General features: G+C 41.3%; 1 protein-coding gene across 2 annotated transcripts; it reads left to right on the plus strand.

Annotated features, from left to right (window-relative positions):
* The first annotated feature begins 511 nt into the window (after positions 1-511).
* Zfp788 (zinc finger protein 788) lies at positions 512-24,363 on the plus strand. Of its 2 annotated transcripts, none has more exons than NM_001416561.1 (4): positions 512-643; positions 20,752-20,886; positions 21,052-21,112; positions 21,673-24,363. In NM_001416561.1, exons 2-4 carry the CDS (start codon positions 20,853-20,855, stop codon positions 24,071-24,073), a joined length of 2,496 nt encoding a protein of 831 aa, NP_001403490.1. In that variant the 5' UTR covers positions 512-643; positions 20,752-20,852; the 3' UTR covers positions 24,074-24,363. The 2 variants fall into 2 exon arrangements, with proteins under 2 accessions (NP_001403490.1, XP_087414099.1); XM_087557973.1 differs by having other exon boundaries at positions 526-643; positions 20,760-20,886.
* The last annotated feature ends 1,534 nt before the right edge of the window (positions 24,364-25,897 follow it).

Genomic DNA, 25,897 nt, shown 5'->3' on the forward strand with positions numbered 1-25,897 from the left:
GAACACCGAGCACCGCCAGGAGGGAAAACCCGCCTCCTACCTGTGCTTCTGAGGGAACAGCATGTCCCGATGCCCTGATTGGCTAAAGAGTTGTGAGTGACAGAAATTGTCTTTGGTGGAAAGGAGAAATTATAGGTAAAGCCACAGTCCTTCCCAGTCGGGAGTTTCGCTAAAGGTGAAGACCTGTTTCAGATCCAGGGAAAATTGCATTTAAGCACAATTGTGTAGTGGGCAGTGCACATGAGCGATCCTGTGCTCTGAAGCAAGTCGTGCCTGATAAGTGCCAGAAGACAGCCGTGCAAGCTCTGGGAGGAAGAAACATTTTCTGTGTACATGTAGATCTCACTGGAGCTCACTCAGGTCCACACTCAGGGGAGAAGGCAGGGCTGGGAGTGAAAGGCTGTACCGGTCCCTTCTGCCCTTAGCGGTTTAAGGTTGCTGTCACTCAAACATTACTAGCCAATCAGAGCCTCCAAGTAGGCAGTCCAATCGAGTGCCAGCGGGAGGCGGGACTTCTTGGCCGCCATGCTCCCTGCTAGGCTCTAAGGCTGAGGTAGTCGCTTTGGAGACGCTGCTCTGTAGGGAGAGCACCGCTGTGGCAAATTATGAGAAGAGTGCGGGTGAGCCTGGAAGCCGCGCTATGGTGAGCACGGGACCCTTGTCCCCAGATGGGGTGGATCCGATGGGGTGGATCCTCACGGGGTTGGGGCGGGGCTTGCAGTTCTGGGACTAGGATCCCCACTCCCCGCGGATTTAGTGTCAATCCCCAACCCCTACGCCCCCGCGGGCCGTGGGACTTGATAGGCTCTGTCCAGCACAAGGAATGCTTCAATGTTGGTGACGTCACTTCTCTGTGTGTTAGCACTGGTAGTGGTGTTGGCGTAGCACCTGAAAGCAGCACATTGCTAACCTTAAGACCCTCTAGATTTTCTGTCTCTAGATTTTTTTTTTCTCTACAAGTTCCGAATGGTGCAGGTTATATTTAGATTTAGGTCCCACTTGGTAAAATTTTATTTATTTTTATTCTTTTACACTCTTTTGGGAGAGCATTCTCTTTGTTTTAAAGACGTATTTATTTATTGCGGGCTGGGAAATGTGCCAGTGTTCCTGTGCAAGTCAGAGAACGATTTGTGTGAATAGGTTCTCCCATTGTGTTGGCCTAGGGTTTAAATTCAGGGCAGCAGTCTTGGAGATAGGTATCTTTACTAGGTGAACCATCTTTCCAGCCCCGATTCTATTTCAACTTTTGTGAAGGTTTATTTTTATGTGTATGAGTATGTGCTTGCATGTATGTGTATATACCACATGCATGTGCAGGGCAGAACAGGGTTTGGATCTCCAGGGACAGGAGCTTTAGATGTTTTTCAGATGCCACGCATGTGCTGGGAACTAAACTTGGCTTCTCTTTAAGAGCAACGAGTAGGCTTTAACCACTAAGCCATCTCGTCAGCACCCTAATTATTAGTTTAAGAATTATTTATGTTTTGTATATGTATGTGTCTCTCAGTATAAACGCTACATGTGACAGAGACCTGAAGAGAATGCCTGAGGCCTTGAAGGTAATGTTAAAAGCTGTCATCATTCACTGAAGTGAGTGCTGGTAACCAAACTCAGGTTTTCCAAAACAGCACACTGAACTGCTGAACCATCTCTCCAGCCCTACAAGTACTGCAAGAGACACTAAGAGACCAGCGTAAAGGTCTCTGGAGAGACATGTCTTCCATGTCCTCATCTGTCTGGATCCGTAAGCCCTAGCACTGAGCTTTTCTACCCTACACAGTTTTCTCTAGGTGGGATTGAGTGGAACCACAGGAGAGTCTGAGATCCTAGCTTGAATAGCCAACACCCTCTGTGGCAGTTCCTCTCATCTTTTCTAATGCCAGCCTTTAATACAGTTCCTCATGTTGTTGTGACTCACAACCATAAAATTATTTTTTCATTAAAGATCCCAACCCCTTTCCCCCCTACTCCCACTTCTGTTCTTAGAAATACATCCCCACATTACCTCCTTCCTTTCCCCTCAGAGAAAGAGAAGCCCCCTTTGGGTGCTGCCCTGTCCTGGGGCATCTAGTCCCAACAGAACTAAGCACATCCTCTCCCACTGAAGCCTAGCTAGGCAGTCCAGTTAGGAGAAAGGAATCTAGTGGCAGGCAACTGAGTCAGAGACAGCCTCCCACAACAGTTGTTAGGGGACCCAGATCAGAACCAAGCTGCCCATCTGCTCCAGATATAAAGGGGACATAGGTCCAGCCCCTACATGTTGTTTGGTTGGTGGTTCAGTCTCTGTGGGCCTCCATGGTCCCAGGTTGGTTGGGTCTGTAGGTCTTCTTGTGGTGTCCTTGACCCTTCTGGCTTGCTCAATTCTACCCTTCTATAAGACTCCCCAAGCTGTGCCTGATATTTGGTTATGGGTGTCTGTATCTATTTCAGTCTGCATGTGGCTCCTGTCTGCAAGCATAGCAGTATCATTATTAGTATCCGTTTAGCTGTGTCCCATTTGGGGTAGGTCTTAACCTGGAGCAGTCGTTGGTTGGTTGTTCCCTCGGACTCTGCTGCATCTTCACCCTTGCACATTTTGTAGGCAGGAAAAATTGGGTTGAAGGTTTTATGGATAGGTTGATATCTGGCTCCCTCCACTGGAAGTCCTGCCTGGTTACAGGAAGTGGACACTTCAATCTCCATATCCCTCACTGGTAGGAACCTCAGCTAGGGTCACCTTTATAGACTCCTTGTAGCCTCCCCCCATCCCAGTTCTATAGCTAGTCCCAGAGATGTCCTAGATCTTCATTTCCTCTTCCAGCACTCTCCTGCCACACCTGATCCCCATCCCCATGGCCCTTCTTCAGCCCCTCTCCCACCCAGTTCCCTCTCTTTATCAACATCCAAAGACTATTTTGTTTCCTCTTCATGTATTCTTTCTTGGGCCTTCCTTGTTACTTAGTTTCTTTGGTTCTGTAGCTCTTTATATATTTTAAATATTGGGCCTCAGTTGTATGTTGGGTTGGTGAAGATCTTTTCCCATTCTTTAGGCTGCTGTTTTGTCCTATTGATGGTAGCTTTAGCTTTACAAAAGCTGTCCAGTTTCATGAGGTCCCATAGTTATCCTGTACTTTACAGCTAATGTCCAGTTATAAGTGTCTTTCTGGGTCTGGGTTACCTCAATCAGGGTGGTATTTTCCTAGTTTCATCCATTTGCCCGCAGTTTTCATAGTGTCCTTGCTTTTAATAGCTGAATAGTAGATGTACTACATTTTTTAAACTAAATCTTCATTTGAGGGACATGTAGGTTGTTTCCGGTTTCTGACTCTTACCAATAAAGCTGCTATGAGCATACTTAAGAAAGGGTCCTTGTGGTATAGTGGAGCATCTTTTGGGTATATGCCCGGGAACTATTTCCAATTTTCAGAAAACCCGCCAAATTGATTTCCGGAGTGGTGGTACAAGGCTGCACTCCCAACAGCGATGAAGGCATGTTCTCTTTGCTCCACGTCCTCGCCAGCATGGTGCTATCACTTGAGTTTTTGATCTTAGCCGTTCTTACTGGTTGTAAAGAATCTCAGAGTCCTTTTGTATTTCTCTGATGACTAAGGGCATTGAACATTTGTTTAAGTGCTTCATGTCCATTCGAGATTCTCTGTTGAGAATTCTCTGTTTAGTTTGGTACCCCATTTTTAATTGGGTTAGTTGGTTTGGTGGTCTCTTAATTTCTCGAGCTCTTTATATATTTTAAATATTGGGCCTCTGTTGTATGTTGGGTTGGTGAAGATCTTTTCCCATTCTTTAGGCTGCTGTTTTGTCCTATTGATGGTAGCTTTAGCTTTACAAAAGCTGTCCAGTTTCATGAGGTCCCATTTATTAATTGTTGATCTTAGTGCCTGAGCTGTTAGTGTTCTGTTCAAAAATTTGTCTACTGTGTTCAAAGCCATTCCCCACTATTTTTCTATTAGACTTTTAGTGTGTCTCTGTCTTAGTCAGCGTTTCTATTCCTGTACAAACATCATGACCAAGAAGCAAGTTGGGGAGGAAAGGGTTTATTCAGCTTACACTTTCCACATTGTTGTTCATCACTAAAGGAAGTCAGGACTGGAACTCAAGCAGGTCAGGAAGCAGGAGCTGGTGCAGAGGCCATGGAGGGATGTTACATACTGGCTGCTTCCCCTGGCTTGCTCAGCTTGCTCTCTTATAGAACCCAAGACTGCAGCCCTGGGATGGCACCACCCACAATGGGCTGGGCCCTCCCCTCTTAATCACTAATTGAAAAAATGCCTTACAGCTGGATCTCATGAAGCATTTCCACAACTGAGGCTCTTTTTTTCTGTGGTATCTCCAGCTTGTGTCAAGTTGATACACAAAACTAGCCAGTATATTCTGGCTTTATGTTGAGGTCTTTGATCCACTTTGAGTTCAGCATTGTCCAGGATGATAGATATGGATTGTTTCAATTAGTATTTCCTTTTCTGTGAAGAGACATGATGACCAACTCTTTTTTTTTTTTTTTTAATTTTTCTTTTTTTTTTTTTTTTTATTAACTTGAGTATTTCTTATATACATTTCAAGTGTTATTCCCTTTCCCGGTTTCCGGACAAACATCACCCTCCCCCCTCCCCTTCCTTATGGGTGTTCCCCTCCCAAACCTCCCCCCATTGCCACCCTCCCCGCATAGTCTAGTTCACTGGGGATGACCAACTCTTTATAAGAGGCAACTCTTTTCTTTTTTCTTTTCAAAATATTTATTAGTGCCTACCAAGTGCTAATTGAACAGACCAGGGTGATGCAGCAGAGAAATAATTTGGAGATCTCTGCTTTTGGAACCTCACGAAAACCCAGTCACAGAGTTCTGAGAAAGAGGCAACTCTTATAAAAGAAAACATTTAATTAGAACTGACTTATGCTTTCTGAAGTTCCATCCATTATCATCATGGTAGGAAGTATGCAGGCATGCAGGAGGAGCCTGGAGTTCTCCATCTTGATTCAAAGGCATCCAGGAGAGGACTCCCTTCTGCAGGCAGCCTGGAGGAGCCTCACCTTCAATACTGGGAGGACCTTGAGTATAGAGAACTCAGGCCCCATCACCTCAGATACACACTTCCTCTAAAATGTTATCCCCCCCTTCAATAATGATGCAATACCATGGACCACCACATGAGTCTATTTGCATTCTCCTACACGCAGACATCTAGTTAAACCAGCACTATTTGTTGAAGATGCTTTCATTTTTCCAATGTAAAGTTTTGGCTTCTTTGTCAAATATTAAGCATTTACAGTTCATAGGAATATGAGTTTGTTTTTGGGTCTTCAATTCTATCCATCAGTCAACCTATCTGTGTTTATGTGAATATCATACTGGGCTTTTTTTGTTGTTGTTGTTTCTTTGTTTGTTTTGTTTTGTTTTTAATTAAGATTGCTCAGTAGTATAGTTTGAAATCAGGAATGGTGATACCTTCAGAATTTCTCTTGTTGTACAGGATTGTTTTAACTATCCTGCTTTTGTTTTGTTTTGTTTCTGTTTGTTTTTTTTTTTTTGCATATTTTTTTTTTATTAACTTGAGTATTTCTTATATACATTTCTAGTGTTATTCCCTTTCCCGGTTTCCGGGCAAACATCCCCCCCCTCCCCCCTCCCCTTCCTTATGGGTGTTCCCCTCCCAACCCTCCCCCCATTGCCGCCCTCCCCCCATAGACTAGTTCACTGGGGGTTCAGTCTTAGCAGGACCCAGGGCTTCCCCTTCCACTGGTGCTCTTACTAGGATATTCATTGCTACCTATGGGGTCAGAGTCCAGGGTCAGTCCATGTATTGTCTTTAGGTAGTGGCTTAGTCCCTGGAAGCTCTGGTTGCTTGGCATTGTTGTACTTTTGGGGTCTCGAGCCCCTTCAAGCTCTTCCAGTTCTTTCTCTGATTCCTTCAATAGGGGACCTATTCTCAGTTCAGTGGTTTGCTGCTGGCATTCGCCTCTGTATTTGCTGTATTCTGGCTGTGTCTCTCAGGAGCGATCTACATCCGGCTCCTGTCGGTCTGCACTTCTTTGCTTCATCCATCTTGTCTAATTGGGTGGCTGTATATGTATGGGCCACATGTGGGGCAGGCTCTAAATGGGTGTTCCTTAAGTCTCTGTTTTAATCTTTGCCTCTCCCTTACCTGCCAAGGGTATTCTTTTTCCTCATTTAAAGAAGGAGTGAAGCATTCACATTTTGATCATCCGTCTTGAGTTTCGTTTGTTCTAGGGATCTAGGGTAATTCAAGCATTTGGGCTAATAGCCACTTATCAATGAGTGCATACCATGTATGTCTTTCTGTGATTGGGTTAGCTCACTCAGGATGATATTTTCCAGTTCCAACCATTTGCCTACGAATTTCATAAACTCATTGTTTTTGATAGCTGAGTAATATTCCATTGTGTAGATGTACCACATTTTCTGTATCCATTCCTCTGTTGAAGGGCATCTGGGTTCTTTCCATTTTCTGGCTATTATAAATAAGGCTGCGATGAACATAGTGGAGCACGTGTCTCTTTTATATGTTGAGGTATCTTTTGGGTATATGCCCAAGAGAGGTATAGCTGGATCCTCAGGCAGTTCAATGTCCAATTTTCTGAGGAACCTCCAGACTGATTTCCAGAATGGTTTTACCAGTCTGCAATCCCACCAACAATGGAGGAGTGTTCCTCTTTCTCCACATCCTCGCCAGCATCTGCTGTCACCTGAGTTTTTGATCTTAGCCATTCTCACTGGTGTGAGGTGAAATCTCAGGGTTGTTTTGATTTGCATTTCCCTTATGACTAAAGATGTTGAACATTTCTTTAGGTGTTTCTCAGCCATTTGGCATTCCTCAGCTGTGAATTCTTTGTTTAGCTCTGAACCCCATTTTTTAATAGGGTTATTTGTTTTCCTGCGGTCTAACTTCTTGAGTTCTTTGTATATTTTGGATATAAGGCCTCTATCTGTTGTAGGATTGGTAAAGATCTTTTCCCAATCTGTTGGTTGCCGTTTTGTCCTAACCACAGTGTCCTTTGCCTTACAGAAGCTTTGCAGTTTTATGAGATCCCATTTGTCGATTCTTGATCTTAGAGCATAAGCCATTGGTGTTTTGTTCAGGAAATTTTTTCCAGTGCCCATGTGTTCCAGATGTTTCCCTAGTTTTTCTTCTATTAGTTTGAGTGTGTCTGGTTTGATGTGGAGGTCCTTGATCCACTTGGACTTAAGCTTTGTACAGGGTGATAAGCATGGATTGATCTGCATTCTTCTACATGTTGCCCTCCAGTTGAACCAGCACCATTTGCTGAAAATGCTATCTTTTTTCCATTGGATGGTTTTGGCTCCTTTGTCAAAAATCAAGTGACCATAGGTGTGTGGGTTCATTTCTGGGTCTTCAATTCTATTCCATTGGTCTATCTGTCTGTCCCTGTACCAATACCATGCAGTTTTTATCACTATTGCTCTGTAATACTGCTTGAGTTCAGGGATAGTGATTCCCCCTGAAGTCCTTTTATTGTTGAGGATAGCTTTAGCTATCCTGGGTTTTTTGTTATTCCAGATGAATTTGCAAATTGTTCTGTCTAACTCTTTGAAGAATTGGATTGGTATTTTGATGGGGATTGCATTGAATTTGTAGATTGCTTTTGGTAAAATGGCCATTTTTACTATATTAATCCTGCCAATCCATGAGCATGGGAGATCTTTCCATCTTCTGAGGTCTTCTTCAATTTCTTTCCTCAGTGTCTTGAAGTTCTTATTGTACAGATCTTTTACTTGCTTGGTTAAAGTCACACCGAGGTACTTTATATTATTTGGGTCTATTATGAAGGGTGTCGTTTCCCTAATTTCTTTCTCGGCTTGTTTCTCTTTTGTATAGAGGAAGGCAACTGATTTATTTGAGTTAATTTTATACCCAGCCACTTTGCTGAAGTTGTTTATCAGCTTTAGTAGTTCTCTGGTGGAACTTTTGGGATCACTTAAATATACTATCATGTCATCTGCAAATAGTGATATTTTGACCTCTTCTTTTCCGATCTGTATCCCTTTGATCTCCTTTTGTTGTCTGATTGCTCTGGCTAGAACTTCAAGAACTATATTGAATAAGTAGGGAGAGAGTGGGCAGCCTTGTCTAGTCCCTGATTTTAGTGGGATTGCTTCAAGTTTCTCTCCATTTAGTTTAATGTTAGCAACTGGTTTGCTGTATATGGCTTTTACTATGTTTAGGTATGGGCCTTGAATTCCTATTCTTTCCAGGACTTTTATCATGAAGGGGTGTTGAATTTTTTCAAATGCTTTCTCAGCATCTAATGAAATGATCATGTGGTTCTGTTCTTTCAGTTTGTTTATATAATGGATCACGTTGATGGTTTTCCGTATATTAAACCATCCCTGCATGCCTGGGATGAAGCCTACTTGATCATGGTGGATGATTGTTTTGATGTGCTCTTGAATTCGGTTTGCCAGAATTTTATTGAGTATTTTTGCGTCGATATTCATAAGGGAAATTGGTCTGAAGTTCTCTTTCCTTGTTGTGTCTTTGTGTGGTTTAGGTATAAGAGTAATTGTGGCTTCATTGAAGGAATTCGGTAGGGCTCCATCTGTTTCAATTTTGTGGAATAGTTTGGATAATATTGGTATGAGGTCTTCTATGAAGGTTGGATAGAATTCTGCACTAAACCCGTCTGGACCTGGGCTCTTTTTGGTTGGGAGACCTTTAATGACTGCTTCTATTTCCTTAGGAGTTATGGGGTTGTTTAACTGGTTTATCTGTTCCTGATTTAACTTCGATACCTGGTATCTGTCTAGGAAATTGTCCATTTCCTGAAGATTTTCAAATTTTGTTGAATATAGGTTTTTATAGTAAGATCTGATGATTTTTTGAATTTCCTCTGAATCTGTAGTTATGTCTCCCTTTTCATTTCTGATTTTGTTAATTTGGACGCACTCTCTGTGTCCTCTCGTTAGTCTGGCTAAGGGTTTATCTATCTTGTTGATTTTCTCAAAGAACCAACTTTTGGTTCTGTTGATTCTTTCTATGGTCCTTTTTGTTTCTACTTGGTTGATTTCAGCTCTGAGTTTGATTATTTCCTGCCTTCTACTCCTCCTGGGTGTATTTGCTTCTTTTTGTTCTAGAGCTTTTAGGTGTGCTGTCAAGCTGCTGACATATGCTCTTTCCTGTTTCTTTCTGCAGGCACTCAGCGCTATGAGTTTTCCTCTTAGCACAGCTTTCATTGTGTCCCATAAGTTTGGGTATGTTGTATCTTCATTTTCATTAAATTCTAAAAAGTTTTTAAGTTCTTTCTTTATTTCTTCCTTGACCAGGTTATCATTGCGTAGAGCATTGTTCAATTTCCACGTATATGTGGGCATTCTTCCCTTATTGTTATTGAAGACCAGTTTTAGGCCGTGGTGGTCCGATAGCACGCATGGGATTATTTCTATCTTTCTGTACCTGTTGAGGCCCGTTTTTTGACCAATTGTATGGTCAATTTTGGAGAAAGTGCCATGAGGAGCTGAGAAGAAGGTATATCCTTTTGCTTTAGGATAGAATGTTCTATAAATATCTGTTAAGTCCATTTGGCTCATGACTTCTCTTAGTCTGTCCACATCACTGTTTAATTTCTGTTTCCATGATCTGTCCATTGATGAGAGTGGGGTGTTGAAATCTCCCACTATTATTGTGTGAGGTGCAATGTGTGTTTTGAGCTTTAGTAAGGTTTCTTTTACGTATGTAGGTGCCCTTGTATTTGGGGCATAGATATTTAGGATTGAGAGTTCATCTTGGTGAATTTTTCCTTTGATGAATATGAAGTGTCCTTCCTTATCTTTTTTGATGACTTTTAGTTGGAAATTGATTTTATTTGATATTAGAATGGCTACTCCAGCTTGCTTCTTCTGACCATTTGCTTGGAAAGTTGTTTTCCAGCCTTTCACTCTGAGGTAGTGTCTATCTTTGTCTCTGAGGTGTGTTTCCTGTAGGCAGCAGAATGCAGGGTCCTCGTTGCGTATCCAGTTTGTTAATCTATGTCTTTTTATTGGGGAGTTGAGGCCATTGATATTGAGAGATATTAAGGAATAGTGATTATTGCTTCCCTTTATATTCATATTTGGATGTGAGGTTATGTTTGTGTGCTTTCATTTTGTTTGTTTTGTTGTCAAGACGATTAGTTTCTTGCTTCTTCTAGGGTATAGCTTGCCTCCTTATGTTGGGCTTTACCATTTATTATCCTTTGTAGTGCTGGATTTGTAGAAAGATATTGTGTAAATTTGGTTTTGTCATGGAATATCTTGGTTTCTCCATCTATGTTAATTGAGAGTTTTGCAGGATACAGTAACCTGGGCTGGCATTTGTGTTCTCTTAGGGTCTGTATGACATCAGTCCAGGATCTTCTGGCCTTCATAGTTTCTGGTGAGAAGTCTGGTGTGATTCTGATAGGTCTGCCTTTATATGTTACTTGACCTTTTTCCCTTACTGCTTTTAATATTCTTTCTTTATTTTGTGCCTTTGGTGTTTTGACAATTATGTGACGGGAGGTGTTTCTTTTCTGGTCCAATCTATTTGGAGTTCTGTAGGCTTCTTGTATGTCTATGGGTATCTCTTTTTTTAGGTTAGGGAAGTTTTCTTCTATGATTTTGTTGAAGATATTTACTGGTCCTTTGAGCTGGGAGTCCTCACTCTCTTCTATACCTATTATCCTTAGGTTTGATCTTCTCATTGAGTCCTGGATTTCCTGTATGTTTTGGACCAGTAGCTTTTTCCGCTTTACATTATCTTTGACAGTTGAGTCAATGATTTCTATGGAATCTTCTGCTCCTGAGATTCTCTCTTCCATCTCTTGTATTCTGTTGGTGAAGCTTGTATCTACAGCTCCTTGTCTCTTCTTTTGGTTTTCTATATCCAGGGTTGTTTCCATGTGTTCTTTTTTGATTGCTTCTATTTCCATTTTTAATTCCTTCAACTGTTTGATTGTGTTTTCCTGGAATTCTTTCAGGGATTTTTGCGATTCCTCTCTGTAGGCTTCTACTTGTTTATTAATGTTTTCCTGTGTTTCCCTAAGTGTGTTCATGTCTTTCTTGAAGTCCTCCAGCATCATGATCAAATATGATTTTGAAACTAGATCTTGCTTTTCTGGTGTGTTTGAATATTCCATGTTTGTTTTGGTGGGAGAATTGGGCTCCGATGATGGCATGTAGTCTTGGTTTCTGTTGCTTGGGTTCCTGCGCTTGCCTCTCGCCATCAGATTATCTCTAGTGTTACTTTGTTCTGCTATTTCTGACAGTGGCTAGACTGTCCTATAAGCCTGTGTGTCAGGAGTGCTGTAGACCTGTTTTCCTCTCTTTCAGTCAGTTATGGGGACAGAGTGTTCTGCTTTCGGGCGTGTAGTTTTTCCTCTCTACAGGTCTTCAGCTGTTCCTGTGGGCCTGTGTCTTGAGTTCACCAGGCAGCTTTCTTGCAGCAGAAAATTTGGTCTTACCTGTGGTCCCGAGGCTCAGGTTCGCTCGTGGGGTGCTGCCCAGGGGCTCTCTGCAGCGGCAGCAACCAGGAAGACCTGTGCCGCCCCTTCCGGGAGCTTCAGTGCACCAGAGTTCCAGATGGTCTTTGGCTTTTTCCTCTGGCGTCCGAGATGTGTGTGCAGGGAGCAGTCTCTTCTGGTTTCCCAGGCTTGTCTGCCTCTCTGAAGGTTTAGCTCTCCCTCCCACGGGATTTGGGTGCAGAGAACTGTTTATCCGGTCTGTTTCTTTCGGGTTCCGGTGGTGTCTCAGGCAGGTGTCCTGCTGCTCCTGGGCCCTCCTCCACGGGAGCCCAGAGGCCTTATACAGTTTCCTCTTGGGCCAGGGATGTGGGCAGGGGTGAGCAGTGTTGTTGGTCTTTTCCGCTCTGCAGCCTCAGGAGTGCCCACCTGACCAGGCGGTTGGGTGTCTCTCTCACCGGGTCTGGGAGCAGAGAGCTGCTGCGGGCCGGGATCCGCGGGTGTGGGACTTCCGGTAAACACAGAACGTGCCCGGTCCTAGAGAAATTCTGCTTCCGTGTGTCCCAAGCTCACCAGGCAGCTTTCTTGCAGCAGAAAATTTGGTCTTACCTGTGGTCCCGAGGCTCAGGTTCGCTCGTGGGGTGCTGCCTTGTTTGTTTTTTTGTTTGTTGTTTTTTATCCTAGGTTTTTGGTTTTTGCATATGAAGTTGAGAATCGCTCTTTTAAGAATTGTATTGAAATTTTGATGGGAATTGCATAGAATATGTAGATTGCTTTTGGCAAGATGGCCATTTTTACTATGTTAATTCTACAGATCCATGATCATGGGAGATCTTTCCATCTTTGGATGTGTTCCTTTATTTCCTTTTTCAGAGACTTGAAGTTCTTCTCCTACAGGTCTTTCACTTGCTTGGTTAAAGTTACACCAAGATAGTTTACATTATTTGTGGCTACTGTGAAGGGTGTTACTTCCACAATTTCTTTTCACTTTTGTATAAAGAAGGTCTACTAATTATTTTGAGTTAATTTTTCATCCAGCTACTTTGCTAAAGGTGTTTTTATCAGCTGTAGTACTTCTCTGGTAGAATTTTTGGGGTCATTTATATACTAACATATCATCTACAAATAGCAATATTTTCCCTTCTCCCTTTCCAATTTAGTTGTTTCATTTCTCCAGGTATAAATTCGAGCTCTATGTTGAATGAATCGGGAGAGTGGGCAGCCTTGTCTTGTCCCGATTTTAGTGCACTTGCTCTCATTTTCTCTTGATTTAATTTGAGGTTGGCTATTGGCTTGCATATATTGCATTTATTATGGTTAAGTATGCACCTTGTATCCCTGATCTGTCCAAGACTTTTAGATGTAGGTATATTAAATTTTGTCCAAGGCTTTATTAACATCCAATGAGATAGTCATGTGACTTTTTTCTTTTAGTTTCTTTATATAAGGATTGATGAATTTTCATATATTAAACCATCCCTGCATCCCTAGGATGAAGCCTACTTGATTATGGTGGATGATGTTTTTTTTATGTGTTCTTAGAATCAGTCTGCCATTATTGAGTATATTTCCATCAATGTTTATAGTAGAAATTGGTCTGAAATTCTCTTTATTGGGTTTTTAATGTGGTTTAAATATCAGGATGACTATGGCCTCGTCAAATAAGTTTGGCAATGTTCCTTCTCTTTCTATTATGGAATTGTTTGAGAATTATTAGCTCTCTTCTGAAAGTCTGGTAGAATTCTGCACTAAAAATATCTGGCCCTGTTTTTTTTTTTTTTTGTTTGTTTGTTTGTTTGTTTTGTTTTTTGTTGTTTTGTTTTTTTGGTTGGGAGACTTTTAATGTCTACTTCTGTTTCCGTGGGGGCAATAGGACTATTTAGATAGCTTGTCTGATCTTGATTTACCATTGGTAAGTGGTATCTTTCCAGAATATCCATTTTCTTTAAATTTTCCTTGAGAGCTTATTTGGTGGCTCTAGAAGTGGAATGCAACTATTCTTGTTCTCCTGACCAAAGACCAGTCTTCTTGTGATACCTGTCTAGAAAATCTTTCATTTCATTCAGATTTACCAGTTTTGTGAAGTATAAATTTTCAAAGTAAGAGCAAATTATTCTTAGGATTTCCTCAGTGTCTGTTGTTATGTCTTCCCTTTCATATCTGATTTTATTAATTTGGATAGTATCTGCCATTTAGTTAGTTTGGCTAAGGGTTTGTCTATCTTGTTGATTTTCTCAAAGAACCACCTCTTGGTTTTACTGATTCTTGTATTGTTCTTTTTGTTTCTAAATCACTGATTTTTTTACCCTGACTTTGATTATTTTCTACCATCTACTCCTCTTGTGTGTATTTGCTTCTTTTTTTTCCCTAAGGCTTTGTTTGAGGTGTACTTTTTAAATTGCTAGTATGAGAACTTTATACATACATACAAATACAAATATATGTATATATATATATATATGTGTGTGTGTATATATATATGTGTGTGTGTGTGTGTGTGTATTCTCTCTATATTTTGATTTTTAGCCCTCTCCCAGTCGCACCCTTAAAAGTCCTAATCCCCAGTTACCTCTTCCCCTTTCCCTCAGAAAATGGCCCCCTCTTGCATACTACCCCACCCTGGGACATGTAGTCCCAGCAGGACTAGGACATCCTCCTCCACTGAGGCACAACTAGCAATTCAGAAACGGGGAAGGGATCCAATGGCAAGCAACAGAGACAGTCTCACTCTAATTGTTAGGGAACCCAGATGTTCTTGGTGTAGCTGGCCTCGAATGAGCAGCCTTGGCTGGACAGTGGAGATCAGGAGACAGTGCAGTCTTAGAGTAGCTCAACATGCTGGGGATGGGGTAGGGGATATGAGGGAGGGAGGGATCTATCTTGTATGTTCCTAGTGCTGCAGTCAGCTTCAGTTTCTATTGTGACTTTGACCAGCTCCCCAAATGAACTTAAGTCACAAAGAGACTTGTTTCCTTTTCTCTTTCCCAGGTGTATTTGATGTCCCAAGACTCCCTAATAGGTACCAGTTTCACCTATCTAAATAGATAATTAAAAAAAAAGATTTATTTATTTATTATATATAAGAAGAGGGCATCAAATCTCATTACAGAAGGTTGTGAGCCACCATGTGGTTACTGGGATTTGAACTCAGGACTTCTAGAAGAGCAGTCAGTGCTCTTAACCACTGAGCCATCTCTCCAGCCCTAAATATTACTTCTCTTGATTTCCTTACCACAGTTGCAAGAAGTCTGAGGTCACTTATATCCAGGCCTTCTTCCTTTGCTGCCTATTCTCCTGCTCACCCTTTGACCCTCTTGTGCTTGTGGTAATTGACTGAGTAGTCCTACAAGCTAAGGAGGTTCTTTGAGTCCCTATGTAAGGGCAAAGAACTACTTCTCTTCTTTCTTCAGTCTTCCTTTACTCTGTAAGAATTCTAATTTTCCTTACTCCTCTCCATTTTTTTGCCTGCAAGACTCATGCTGAGATTCATCCTCAGCCTGCCCAAATTTTGTGAGTATCAGGGACAAAGAGTGACTGACACTGTTTATCTGCCAGTATTCTTCTCAGCCACACATTCACATCTGAGCAATTAGTCATGGCTCAGATTCTCCAAAATGGAATTCCTGCATCAAAAGAATTCATCAGCTTGTCTTAGACAACTTATAGGAATTAGTAAAAGTAAAAGTTCTGTCCAGAAAACACCCCAACAAACCAGAATTCAACAAATCCAACTCCAAGTGGTCTTACAAATAGACAGTACCCGCTCTTGAAGTTTGATTACAGATAGCCTCTAACCCCAGGGCCAACAACTTGACTATAGGACAGGGAACTCCACTCCTACCACAACCCAACCCAGCTTAATCCCACAGCTCTTCCCCCTACCCCCCTCCTTTTTTTTTTTTTTTTTAAATGTTGCTCTTTGGTTTCTTTCTTTCTTTGTTTGTTTGTTTGTTTCTTTCTTTCTTTCTTTTTATAACTAAGAAGGCTGGAGATATTAGAAAGCCCAGACTAACAGATGTGGTGACACACACCTTTAATCCCAGCACTCAAGAGGCAAAGGCAAACTGTGAGTTCTGTGAGTTCGAGGCCAGTCTGGTCTACAAAGTAATTCCAGGATAGCCAGGGCTGTTACACAAAGAAATCCTGTTTGGGGGTGGGGGATGGGAGTGGGGTAGAAAAGAAAAGAAAGTTCAGACCATCCAAGGTAACTGGGCCCTAGCAGATAGGTCTATGAACAGGCCGGGTAGTACCCAGTCCTCTGATGCCTGGATAGCAAGGCGGCTTTACTCTACTCACATATTTATCAAGCTCTGCCTCCCTGACTTAAATCATTTCTGTGGCCCTGGCCATGTAGCCTAAAATCCTGTTCCTCCACCTTATCACAAAGTTTAAGTTACACACTGTGTAAACCTGCTACTGTCTGATGCAAGACACCCTCCGCACCCCAAAAAAAATCTTTAAGAATGCACAACTTGCTGGATGTGGTGGCTTACACTTGTAGTTGCAGTACTCAGGAGGTAAAAGCAGGTGTGTGAGTCTAAGGCCAGCCGGGCACATGGTGAATTCCAAGACCCGCAGTTGTACATAGTAAGACCCTGTCAATTTTTTTTTAATTTAAAGCAGTATTTGAAGCCCCTTCCCCTTGATCTCCATGACTCCATCTCTTTTGACTCTATAACTCTCTAATATATTATTGCCACAGAATAATTCCAATAGGTGATAGGAGCTTATCTCTTTTTGGGATTATTATTAGATTATTTGAGTTTATATTGTAAACATTCTTGATGTTTGTCCTTCTGAAAAGAAAAAAAAAAGATTTTGGGGTATCTGTTCCCAGCTGTGCAGACTGTTTTGAACAAAAGGACTGTCAAATCTGTTGGACTACACTCATGCCAAAATTAGTGCTTTAAAAACATTATAGATGCTTCGAGAAACCTAGACAGGGTTTACAAATGGTTGTTTTGACTATCAAAGGGGCAGGCTAACCCAATAATGGGAATGTTTTAAACTGCTCTTTTGTCATTGTTTTTATTTTGCTTTGCTTTTAAGACAGGGTCTCTAGCTCAGTCTTGCCTTAAACTCCCTTTGTAGCTGATATCTTTGAACTTCTCATCTGCCTGTCTCTCTCTCTCCCTTTCCAGTGCTGGAATTACAGCTGTGTGCCACCATGACCAATTTATATGGTGCTGGGTACTGAGGGCCTTCTGTAGGTTAGGCAAACCTCTACCAACAGTGTTATTTCCCAGTGTTATTTTGTGGTGGACTTTTCCTCTCACAACTTTAAGTAAACTCTAGAATCTGTCCTCTGGTTAATCTTGCAGTCATTTCCTTTTATGTCTTACTAGGTGAACCTCCTCCAATGGGCTATCAGGGAACAGATATAACTGACGTAGCTAAAGAGACAATGCTGTGATTGTTTTCAATATGTCCTTTATTTGCATGAGAGGTTTGCTGAGATTGCTGCAAATACTGCTCCTCTGCTTGTCTAAGTCGGCCTCAGTCAGTTGGGCAGTTCACTTGAGCAGGCTATAGACACTCAGCACAATAGAAGGCTTCTCCTGATGAAGGCTGGAGAGAGGGCTCAGTGGTTAAGAGCACCAACTTCTCTTCCACAGAGGGCCTAGGTTCAATTCCCAGCACCTGTGTGGTGACTCAAAATTGTCTGTGACTCCAATTCCAGGTGGTTTGACATCCTTTTTTGGCCTCCTGGGGCACCAGGCATGTGGTACACAGATGCATACATACAGGAAAAGTACTCATACATGTAAGGTTTTTTTTTTAAGGGCTTCTCTTGAGTTTGAGTGGTCCTGTCCAATAGAGTAGTGTGAACTAAATTGGTAGCAGAAGAAAAAGCTGCAGAAACAGCATAGCAGATGTTGATAACGGTGCAAAGGCAGACTGTGCTGAAAGTGATGGTGGAGGTAGAGAGAACTGAAAGCTGAGGCTAAAAAGGGTCAATGTCTATGTAGAGCCAAACGAGAAATATAAGCCCTGGCCTCTGTCCAAGGCGAAGAGCGATGTTGCCTTAATTTGCTTTCCATTGCTGTAAAGACCATAACAAAAGCAAAGGGAGGAGGAAAAGGTTTATTTCGTCTTATAGTTTAGAGTCTATCTTGAAGTGAAGTCAGGACAAGGACACAAGGCAGGATCTGAAGAAGTAGGATCTGAAGTAGAGACCATAGAGAAACACGGCTTATTAGCTTGCTTCCCACCCTTACTCAGCCTGCTTTCTTATACAAACTCAGAATTATCTTTCCAGGACTGGTACTGTTCACAAATGAACTGAACCCTCTAATGTCAATCATTAATCAATAAAATGCCCCCACGGAATTGTCTGCAGACTGATCTGATGGTGACATTTTCTCAATTGATGTTTTCTCTTTGTAGATAACTGTCCTGTGTTAAGTTGGTATAGATAGTTAGCACGCATGTCAAGTGAACGGTCTCAAGACATAGCCTGCCTAGGTTGTATAACATTGGTTTGTTATTGAGGTATGAAGAGACTTGATACTTTGACCTACCAGAAACCTGCAATGCCAGCTATTACCAAGAGCTAAGGGATCCTGACTTTCTACGGGTATATAGGAGCATAATCATTGTAGAGCTTACAGTCCTAATGGTTTATGACTACATACGAGGTCACATAAACAGTCTGGGTAGAGGTAGGGTCAAATTGGGCCGCAGTATTTCTTGAATATGCAGTGTCCATAAATTCAGAATCAAACATGTGATAAATCCATGCTATTTCTGAGCAGCCTTGGTCATGAGCAATAGGCTGTCTATATTATAGATGCCGTCCTACTACAAAATAGTTTTGCCTGAAACACCTCCATTCAGAACTGAGATTATTGCACGCTATGAACAATGGCGTTTTTATTATTCATTCCGCTTTCTGCTCTTAGAACAGAGTGTTTTAATTTTGGAAAACAAGGACACTTAGTTTCTTACCATTGCTAAGCATGTAAGTGTAAAATTACTATGTAAAATTTTATTGTGTCAGGGTATCTGATTCGATTTTTTTTCTTTAAAGTTTAAAAGTTATGTGTGATTTGTAGGTATAGGCATATTACAATGTACGTGTAATGGTCATAGGACCACTTGCAGAAGACGTTTATTCCCTTCTACCATGTGCATGGGTACCCAGTAGTCACCATGAAAAGGGATAGAGTGAGACAGAATGACTTTTAATAGTTCTTTCTGTAACCTATGTGAAGTTCCTGAATGAGTGGGGTAGGGGAATGCATCCAGGCAGGTAGGTAGGAGGGAAGAGGTTGGAAAGAATTTTACACGTAAAAATAAAAGGACAGAGGGAGACAAGTAAAAAAGGAAGGTAGTAGCAGAATTGTTAGGTGGAGGAGAGACTCATAGAACACAGTTAAGGAAGGTTGCGTTTGTGCTTGAATATGCCTAAGAGGAGTGTCAAGACTATCATTTAGGGTTTAAGGAAGACGGGCTGGTTAAGAGGCTTTAATAAGAATACAAACTATTTCTCCTGAAGCTATGGGTCCATGACAGCCTAGATAGATAGGCTAGGACTCTGGACTAACAAAGGAGATGCTGGGTTTAAGGAAGACGGGCTGGTTAAGAGGCTTTAATAAGAATACAAACTATTTCTCCTGAAGCTATGGGTCCATGACAGCCTAGATAGATAGGCTAGGACTCTGGACTAACAAAGGAGATGTACTTTCAGGATGGTGTTTAGTGAGGAATGAGGTGATCAGCTTTCATGCTTCAGACATGTGTACAGTCGTCAGTACAAAAGGAACTACATTCTTTCTTTTTGAGAGTTGGTATCAACTTTAGGCCAATTCCTATGATGGTGTAATAGGAGTGAGTGAGAAGGAATGGATGGCATGAGACCCATCTGGATCCTAAGAGTTCACTGTCCCTCCAAAGGGTATTCCTAGATTAGGGCAGTCCTCCTGTTTAGCCAGAAGGGATTACAGACAGTGCTTAGGCTGGGGTACTAGGTGAAGAAGAGTAGATTTCTAGCTCACCAAAGTGAAACTCAGTTTTACATTGGAGCCATCTGTCTTATATAGGTTGGTCTCAAACTCCTAAAAATAATGGCATCTTTTTAGTTATTTTATTCTGATTTGACATTTTTCAATGGAACTTCAAAAGACATTCCATTATGATTGGGCCTGGAATAAACTGTTTTGGGGCTTCTAAATATTTTTTTCTGGGCGTAGTCACATAGGATGTACTCAGATTCCATTTAAGATGTGACTTGTGAAAGTTTCTGTGAGGGAAGCCAGTTAGACCTCTTCCCTGCCTCAAGAGCCCAATCTGAGGAATGTCACATAGTCCTTGGCAAAATTACAGATTCAACTTCCTCCCTCCAGATAAGAATCTGCAAGCACCTAGAATTTATGGAATGCCTCTCCCTGCAAATGAGATATTACCAGAATCTTAAACCTCCATGAAACTTCACCCTAAGCAGAACCTCTTCCTGGTCTCTAAGGTTATATATAGCCGTCGATTCACCCTGAATAAAGTGTATCACATAAGCCATTTAATTGAATATCATCTAAGAGAACTGTAGCATTCAAATTTTCAGAGGAGGACCAGGATGCTGTAGACCCCACTGATTCTCAGCTCCGCTTCATCCGTCCAGCCTGGTGTGCAGTGGCGTCTGGACACCCTAAGAAAGGAAGCAGAAAAGGAACCACAAGGATGTGGGCCTTCTAAATACTATAGTTTGTATTAGACTGAGAAGGATCACAATAGTTGTATAGATCATTGAGGAAAAGTGAATTAATCTTCAGGTTTATGTGCATGGAATCTGTGTTAGAACTTTTCATTCCCTCATGACTTTAAAGCTTAAGCTTTTTTATAAGAAATTTCTGGGGCCTGGAGAGATGGCTCAGTGGTTAAGAGCACTGACTGTTCTTCCAGAGGTCCTGAGTTCAATTCCCAGCAACCACATGGTGGCTCACGACCATCTGTAATGGGATCCAATGCCCTCTTCTGGTGTGTCTGAAGATAGCAACAATGTACTCACATACATTAAAAAAAAAAAAAGAAATTTTCTAAGTACCAGCAACAATGCTCTACAGATGATAGAATGATAGATTTTTTTTTTTTAAATGGGAGCCACTAAAGATCCACCTTAAAGAGACAAATTGGGGTGGCCCAGCAGTATATCCTACTCCCTGTGCCGAGGCATAAGGGGAATCTCAATACTATCTGAGGCCTAGCTGTGCCACAAGATAAAATGTTTGGAGACTATAGAATTTCTTGTCAGTTGAATTTAGATGTATAGTGCCTTATATTTCACCATTTCTCTTGCACATGTTTGTGGAGTGCTTTAGGATCTAGTTGTCTTTGAGGATGTGGCTGTGAACTTCACCGAGGAAGAGTGGGCTTTGCTGGATTCTTCTCAGAAGCATCTGTACAGAGATGTAATGCTGGAAACCTACAGTAACCTTGCTTGTGTCGGTAAGAGTGTCATCACCCCTTCACTTCCTCCTCAGAGAACACATATTTGGGTTATTGATGTTCTACTGTGCCTTGGATATGGGGAGGGTAGAATTTGGTGAATAAAATCAGACATAGTAGCAGTTTTAGGAAATATATAATAATTTCTCATGATTTACCTTTTAGGAAACGAATGGGAAGAGCAGAGCATGGAGGAGCAGCACAGAAATCCGAGGAGAAGTCAGAGGTAAGGTCCACGTGGAGGCAGAGGTCCCATGAGTTAAGTCAGAGGTAAGGCCCACGTACAGGCAGAGGTCCCATGAGTTAAGTCAGAGGTAAGGCCCACGTGCAGGCAGAGGTCCCATGAGTTAAGTCAGAGGTAAGGTCCACGTGGAGGCAGAGGTCCCATGAGTTAAGTCAGAGGTCCACGTGCAGGCAGAGGTCCCATGAGTTAAGTCAGAGGTCCACGTGCAGGCAGAGGTCCCATGAGTTAAGTCAGAGGTAAGGCCCACGTGCAGGCAGAGGTCCCATGAGTTAATCTTAACATTGAAATTTAAAGAAAAAGAAATAAGCGGAGATGTAAACTTAGTCATCTTTAGTTCATTTGGAAGCAATTCTAAGAAATGCATTTTTAGACAACTCTATGGGAGCCATATCAGAAAATCACAAGTCCCCTTGATTTCAAACCATTCACCGGTACCAGAATGGTTAAATTTTCTCTTGTTTTGGAGTAGTACTTATCCAAGACTAATAATCAGAAAGTGAGTAAAATCACCATTGCTAATGTATGTTTCATTGTTCTAACAGAATGTGTACATGTGAGAGACTATATGAGAGTACCGAAGGTTGCCAATCTGGAGAAATCTTTACCAAGACACCACATCTGACAAACATCTTCCCTGGTCCAAAAGTTGAGCTTGAGGAAAATGACAGGATACAGTATAAATGTGAACAGACCTGGACAACATTGTATTCTGTCACAAGTATTCAAACCTATACGCAAAGCCTCAACATGAGTGGGCCTTATAATGTATGCGGCACATCCTTCGGTTTTCCTAGCTCATTTGGAAGATATCAAGAAATTCCTGTTGGAGAAATGTATTATGAACAGAAGGAAAAGAACTGTGTTTCTGTTAAATCATTTTACACATATGAAAGGAATGACAAAGCAGCAATCGATAATGACCGAAAACCATTTCATAGACCCCAGAGTTCTTTTGGTTCCTGTGAAAGTCATGGAAGAATTAATACAAGAAAAAGGTCCTATGAATGCAAACTATGTAGTAAATCTTTCATGTATCCTTCTTTACTTCAAAAACATGAAATAACCCATTCCCGTGAAAAACCCTACAGATGCCTACAATGTGGGAAAGCTTTCAGAAATCTCAGTTCTCTTCAGAAGCATAACATAGTTCATACTGAGGAAAAGCCTTATAAATGTCCTTATTGTAATAAAGTGTTTATCTGTCAGGGATCACTTCAGTCACATATAAGAGTTCATACTGGGGAAAAGCCTTATGAGTGTAAACAGTGTGGTAAAGCTTTCAGAGTTAACAGTTCCTTTTGGCGGCATAAAAAAGTTCATACTGGGGAAAAGCCCTATGAATGTAAACAGTGTGGTAAGTCCTTCATTTATCCTTCTTTACTTCAAACCCATGAAAGAACTCACAGTGCAGAAAAACCCTATAACTGTAAACAGTGTGGTAAAGCCTTTAAATCTCACAGTTCCCTTCGAGTCCATGAAAGAAACCATACTGGGGAAAAGCCCTATGAATGTAAGCAATGTGGCAGATCCTTTATTTACCCCTGCTTACTCCAGATCCATGAAAGAACTCACAGTGGTGTCAAACCCTATGGATGTAAGCAGTGTGGGAAAGCGTTCAGACGCCTCAGTGACCTTCGAGTACATGAAAGAATTCATACTGGAGAAAAACCTTATGAATGTAAACAGTGCATTAAATCTTTTATTAATCGGTATTTACTTAAGATGCATCAAAAGTCTCATACTGGTGAGAAACCCTATAAATGTAAGATGTGCAGTAAAGCCTTCATTTATCCTTCCTTACTTAAACTGCATGAAAGATCTCACACTGGGGAAAAACCCTATCCATGTAAACAATGTGATAAAGCCTTCATTTTCCCCTCTTTACTTAAAATGCATGAAAGAACTCACACTGGGGAAAAGCCTTATGCTTGTAAACAGTGCGGTGAAGCCTTCAAAAGCTACAATTCCCTTCAGAGACATAAAAGAATTCATACTAATGTAAAGCCTTACGAATGTAAACATTGTAGCAAAACCTTCATATGTCAGAGATCCCTTCAGTTACATAATAGAACTCATACTGGAGAAAAACCATATAAATGTGAAGAGTGTGGTAACTCCTTCAGATACCACAATTCCCTTCAAAGACATAGAATAATTCATACTGGGAAAAATCTCTATGAATGTAAACAGTGTGATAGGTCCTTCATTTATCCGTATTTACTCCAAATACATGACAGAACTCACTCTGGGGGAAAACCCTATGAATGTAAACAGTGTGGTAAGTCCTATATTTATCCTTCTTTACTACGAATACATGAAAGAACTCACAGTGCGGAAAAACCCTATAACTGTAAACAGTGTGGTAAAGCCTTTAAATCTCACAGTTCCCTTCGAGTTCATGAGAGAAACCATACTGGGGAAAAGCCATATGAATGTAAGCAATGTGGCAGGTCCTTTATTTACCCCTGCTTACTCCAGATCCATGAAAGAATTCACAGTGGTGTGAAGCCTTACGAATGCAAACAGTGTGGGAAAGCCTTTAGGGGTCACAGTTCCTTTCGGATTCATAAGAAACTTCACAGTGGGGAAAAACCCTATGAATGTAAACAGTGTGGTAAGTGCTTCGTTTATCCATCCTTACTTCGAATGCACGAACGAACTCATAGTAGTGAAAAGCCCTATGATTGTAAGCAGTGTGGTAAGGCCTTTAAATCTCGTAGTTCCCTCCGAGAACATGAAAGAAACCACATTGAGGAAAAATCCTATCAGTGTCAACAGTGTGGTAAAATCTTCAGGCGTTACAGTTCATTTCAAAACCATAAACAAATCCATGCTATAGAAAAACTCAATGAATGTAAACAATGTGGTAAGATCTTCATTTATCCTTCTTTTCTTCAGAGGCATGAAAGAACTCACATTTGTGAAAGAACCCTATATATGTAAACAATGTGATTAAAGCTTTACCATATTACAATTCTTTTAGGAGAGATAAATTTCATTCTGAGGGGGTGTGTAGATATGAATAATGTAATAAAGCCATTTTTACAGTCGTCTTCAACTGCAGAGAAAAATTCATATGTAACAATTGGAGTATGTGAGAAAGCCTTCTGAAAGTAACCATCCCCTTCAAATGTATGGAATAACTCATAATGAAGTAGAACCATGTTCCCTATGACATTAAAAATTGTCATGTTAGAAGGGAATCCTGTAAATATAAACAATGTGAAAACTCATGTAGTGAAAATTTTGGAATTTTTTTAAAAAAAATATAAGAATATGTTTTCATTTTTCTTTCAGGTATAGAGTGTGGGACTGCTTCACATTCACAGTAGCTGATTATGCTTTGCCTTGTGCTCTAGCAGAGGTGTGATTTTGCCAGTTGCAGATAGTTTCTGTGACTCTGTGACATTTGGAATTCTGGGAACTTTTCAGAGGGTGTATAAATGCTGGTACCCCAAGGGGCAGGGCAGTTGGTGGTGGGTTGCTGGGTGGTTGCTGGTTGCTCTTGGTCACTATTTGTTAATTAGAGTAATCTTATGCAAAGAAACAAGAAGCAGTTAGAGATCCTGACAGCAAAGATCAAACTTGTTCCCAGGAACTGGACACCCCTAATCAGCAGGAAGTAGTCTGACAATGACATTACCCCCTCTCCCCTCTATCCTTCTTTCTCTCCTACCTAGTGTTAGGTGGTTGAAAGGGTCTCATGGAGAAGGGTAGAAAAAAGAAGATCCCACAAAGTAGCATAAGCCAGCTGTAAGTGGTGCCCAGATGTGGGGCTAGGCAGAATGGGTAGTTTGATTTCAAATGCCCTAGAGTAAACAGCACGAACAAAGGAATAGATTTTTTTTTTTGAGACACCAGCAAAAATTTATTGTGGATGCTTCCACTGGGATAGGTCTTGCTCTGCTCCCAGAGATGATTTTCTGTTTTGTTTTGTTTTTTCTTCGTCCTATATTCTGTTTCAGAAAAGCTTAGAATGACTGGAAAAACTGCAGCTGGAAATGGAGGAACCCAGAAAACAATAAATGGCCGACATGGAAAAGCAAAAGGGTTCACTCTGCTCTATCTTTTCTGAAAGGGTTGCAAAGATGGCTGTGCAACTGGAAAAAATGTAGGTGGAAGTGCAAAAGAGGAGAGGAGCACCAGAAAAGGGAGGGGAAAAAAGGCCCAATCCCAGAGACTAAACACTGGAGTAGGTGTTTCCCAGAGGAAGAAAGAAAGGAACTGCCAGAGGGCAGTTAGGTAGGAGAAAAGGTAACCAGCAAGAGAATCTGATGAAACCGCCCATTGTAAGAGAAAGGGTTCATCTCAAATGTGGCCCCAGGTTTTGAAATCACCATCAGATTTCCCAGAAGCCATACAGCATATGCCTTCTAATTGGGGAGGAACAAGGTTATGGCAAGATAGGATGGAGTCCTATAGAAATGATAAATCTAAGGCATTTTAAAGAGGCTGTGATTTCAAATGGGATGGACTTAACCTTATATAAAACAGAATAGAATTATTCTCCAAGACTGTAAAGGGTGGCTGACAGCTGTACTAGAGGTCAGTTCACAGTCACAATATTTAACATGGTGGATGGAAAGAGCTGTGAATATTGAACAGTGAAATAAAGTGAGGGGAATGAATATAATCAAAGACCAGTTTCTGGGTGAAGAGCAGTACACTAATATGAAAGAACAAATTCAAAAAATGACTACTAGACAACAATGATGTTTACTGGCCCTAGGGGCTTGGGTTAGAATTCCAATACTAGGCTCTGAAGAA

This window comes from Rattus norvegicus, chromosome 1 (genome assembly GCF_021556685.1).
Source record: "Rattus norvegicus strain SHRSP/BbbUtx chromosome 1, alternate assembly SHRSP_T2T, whole genome shotgun sequence".
Taxonomy (NCBI): domain Eukaryota; kingdom Metazoa; phylum Chordata; class Mammalia; order Rodentia; family Muridae; genus Rattus; species Rattus norvegicus.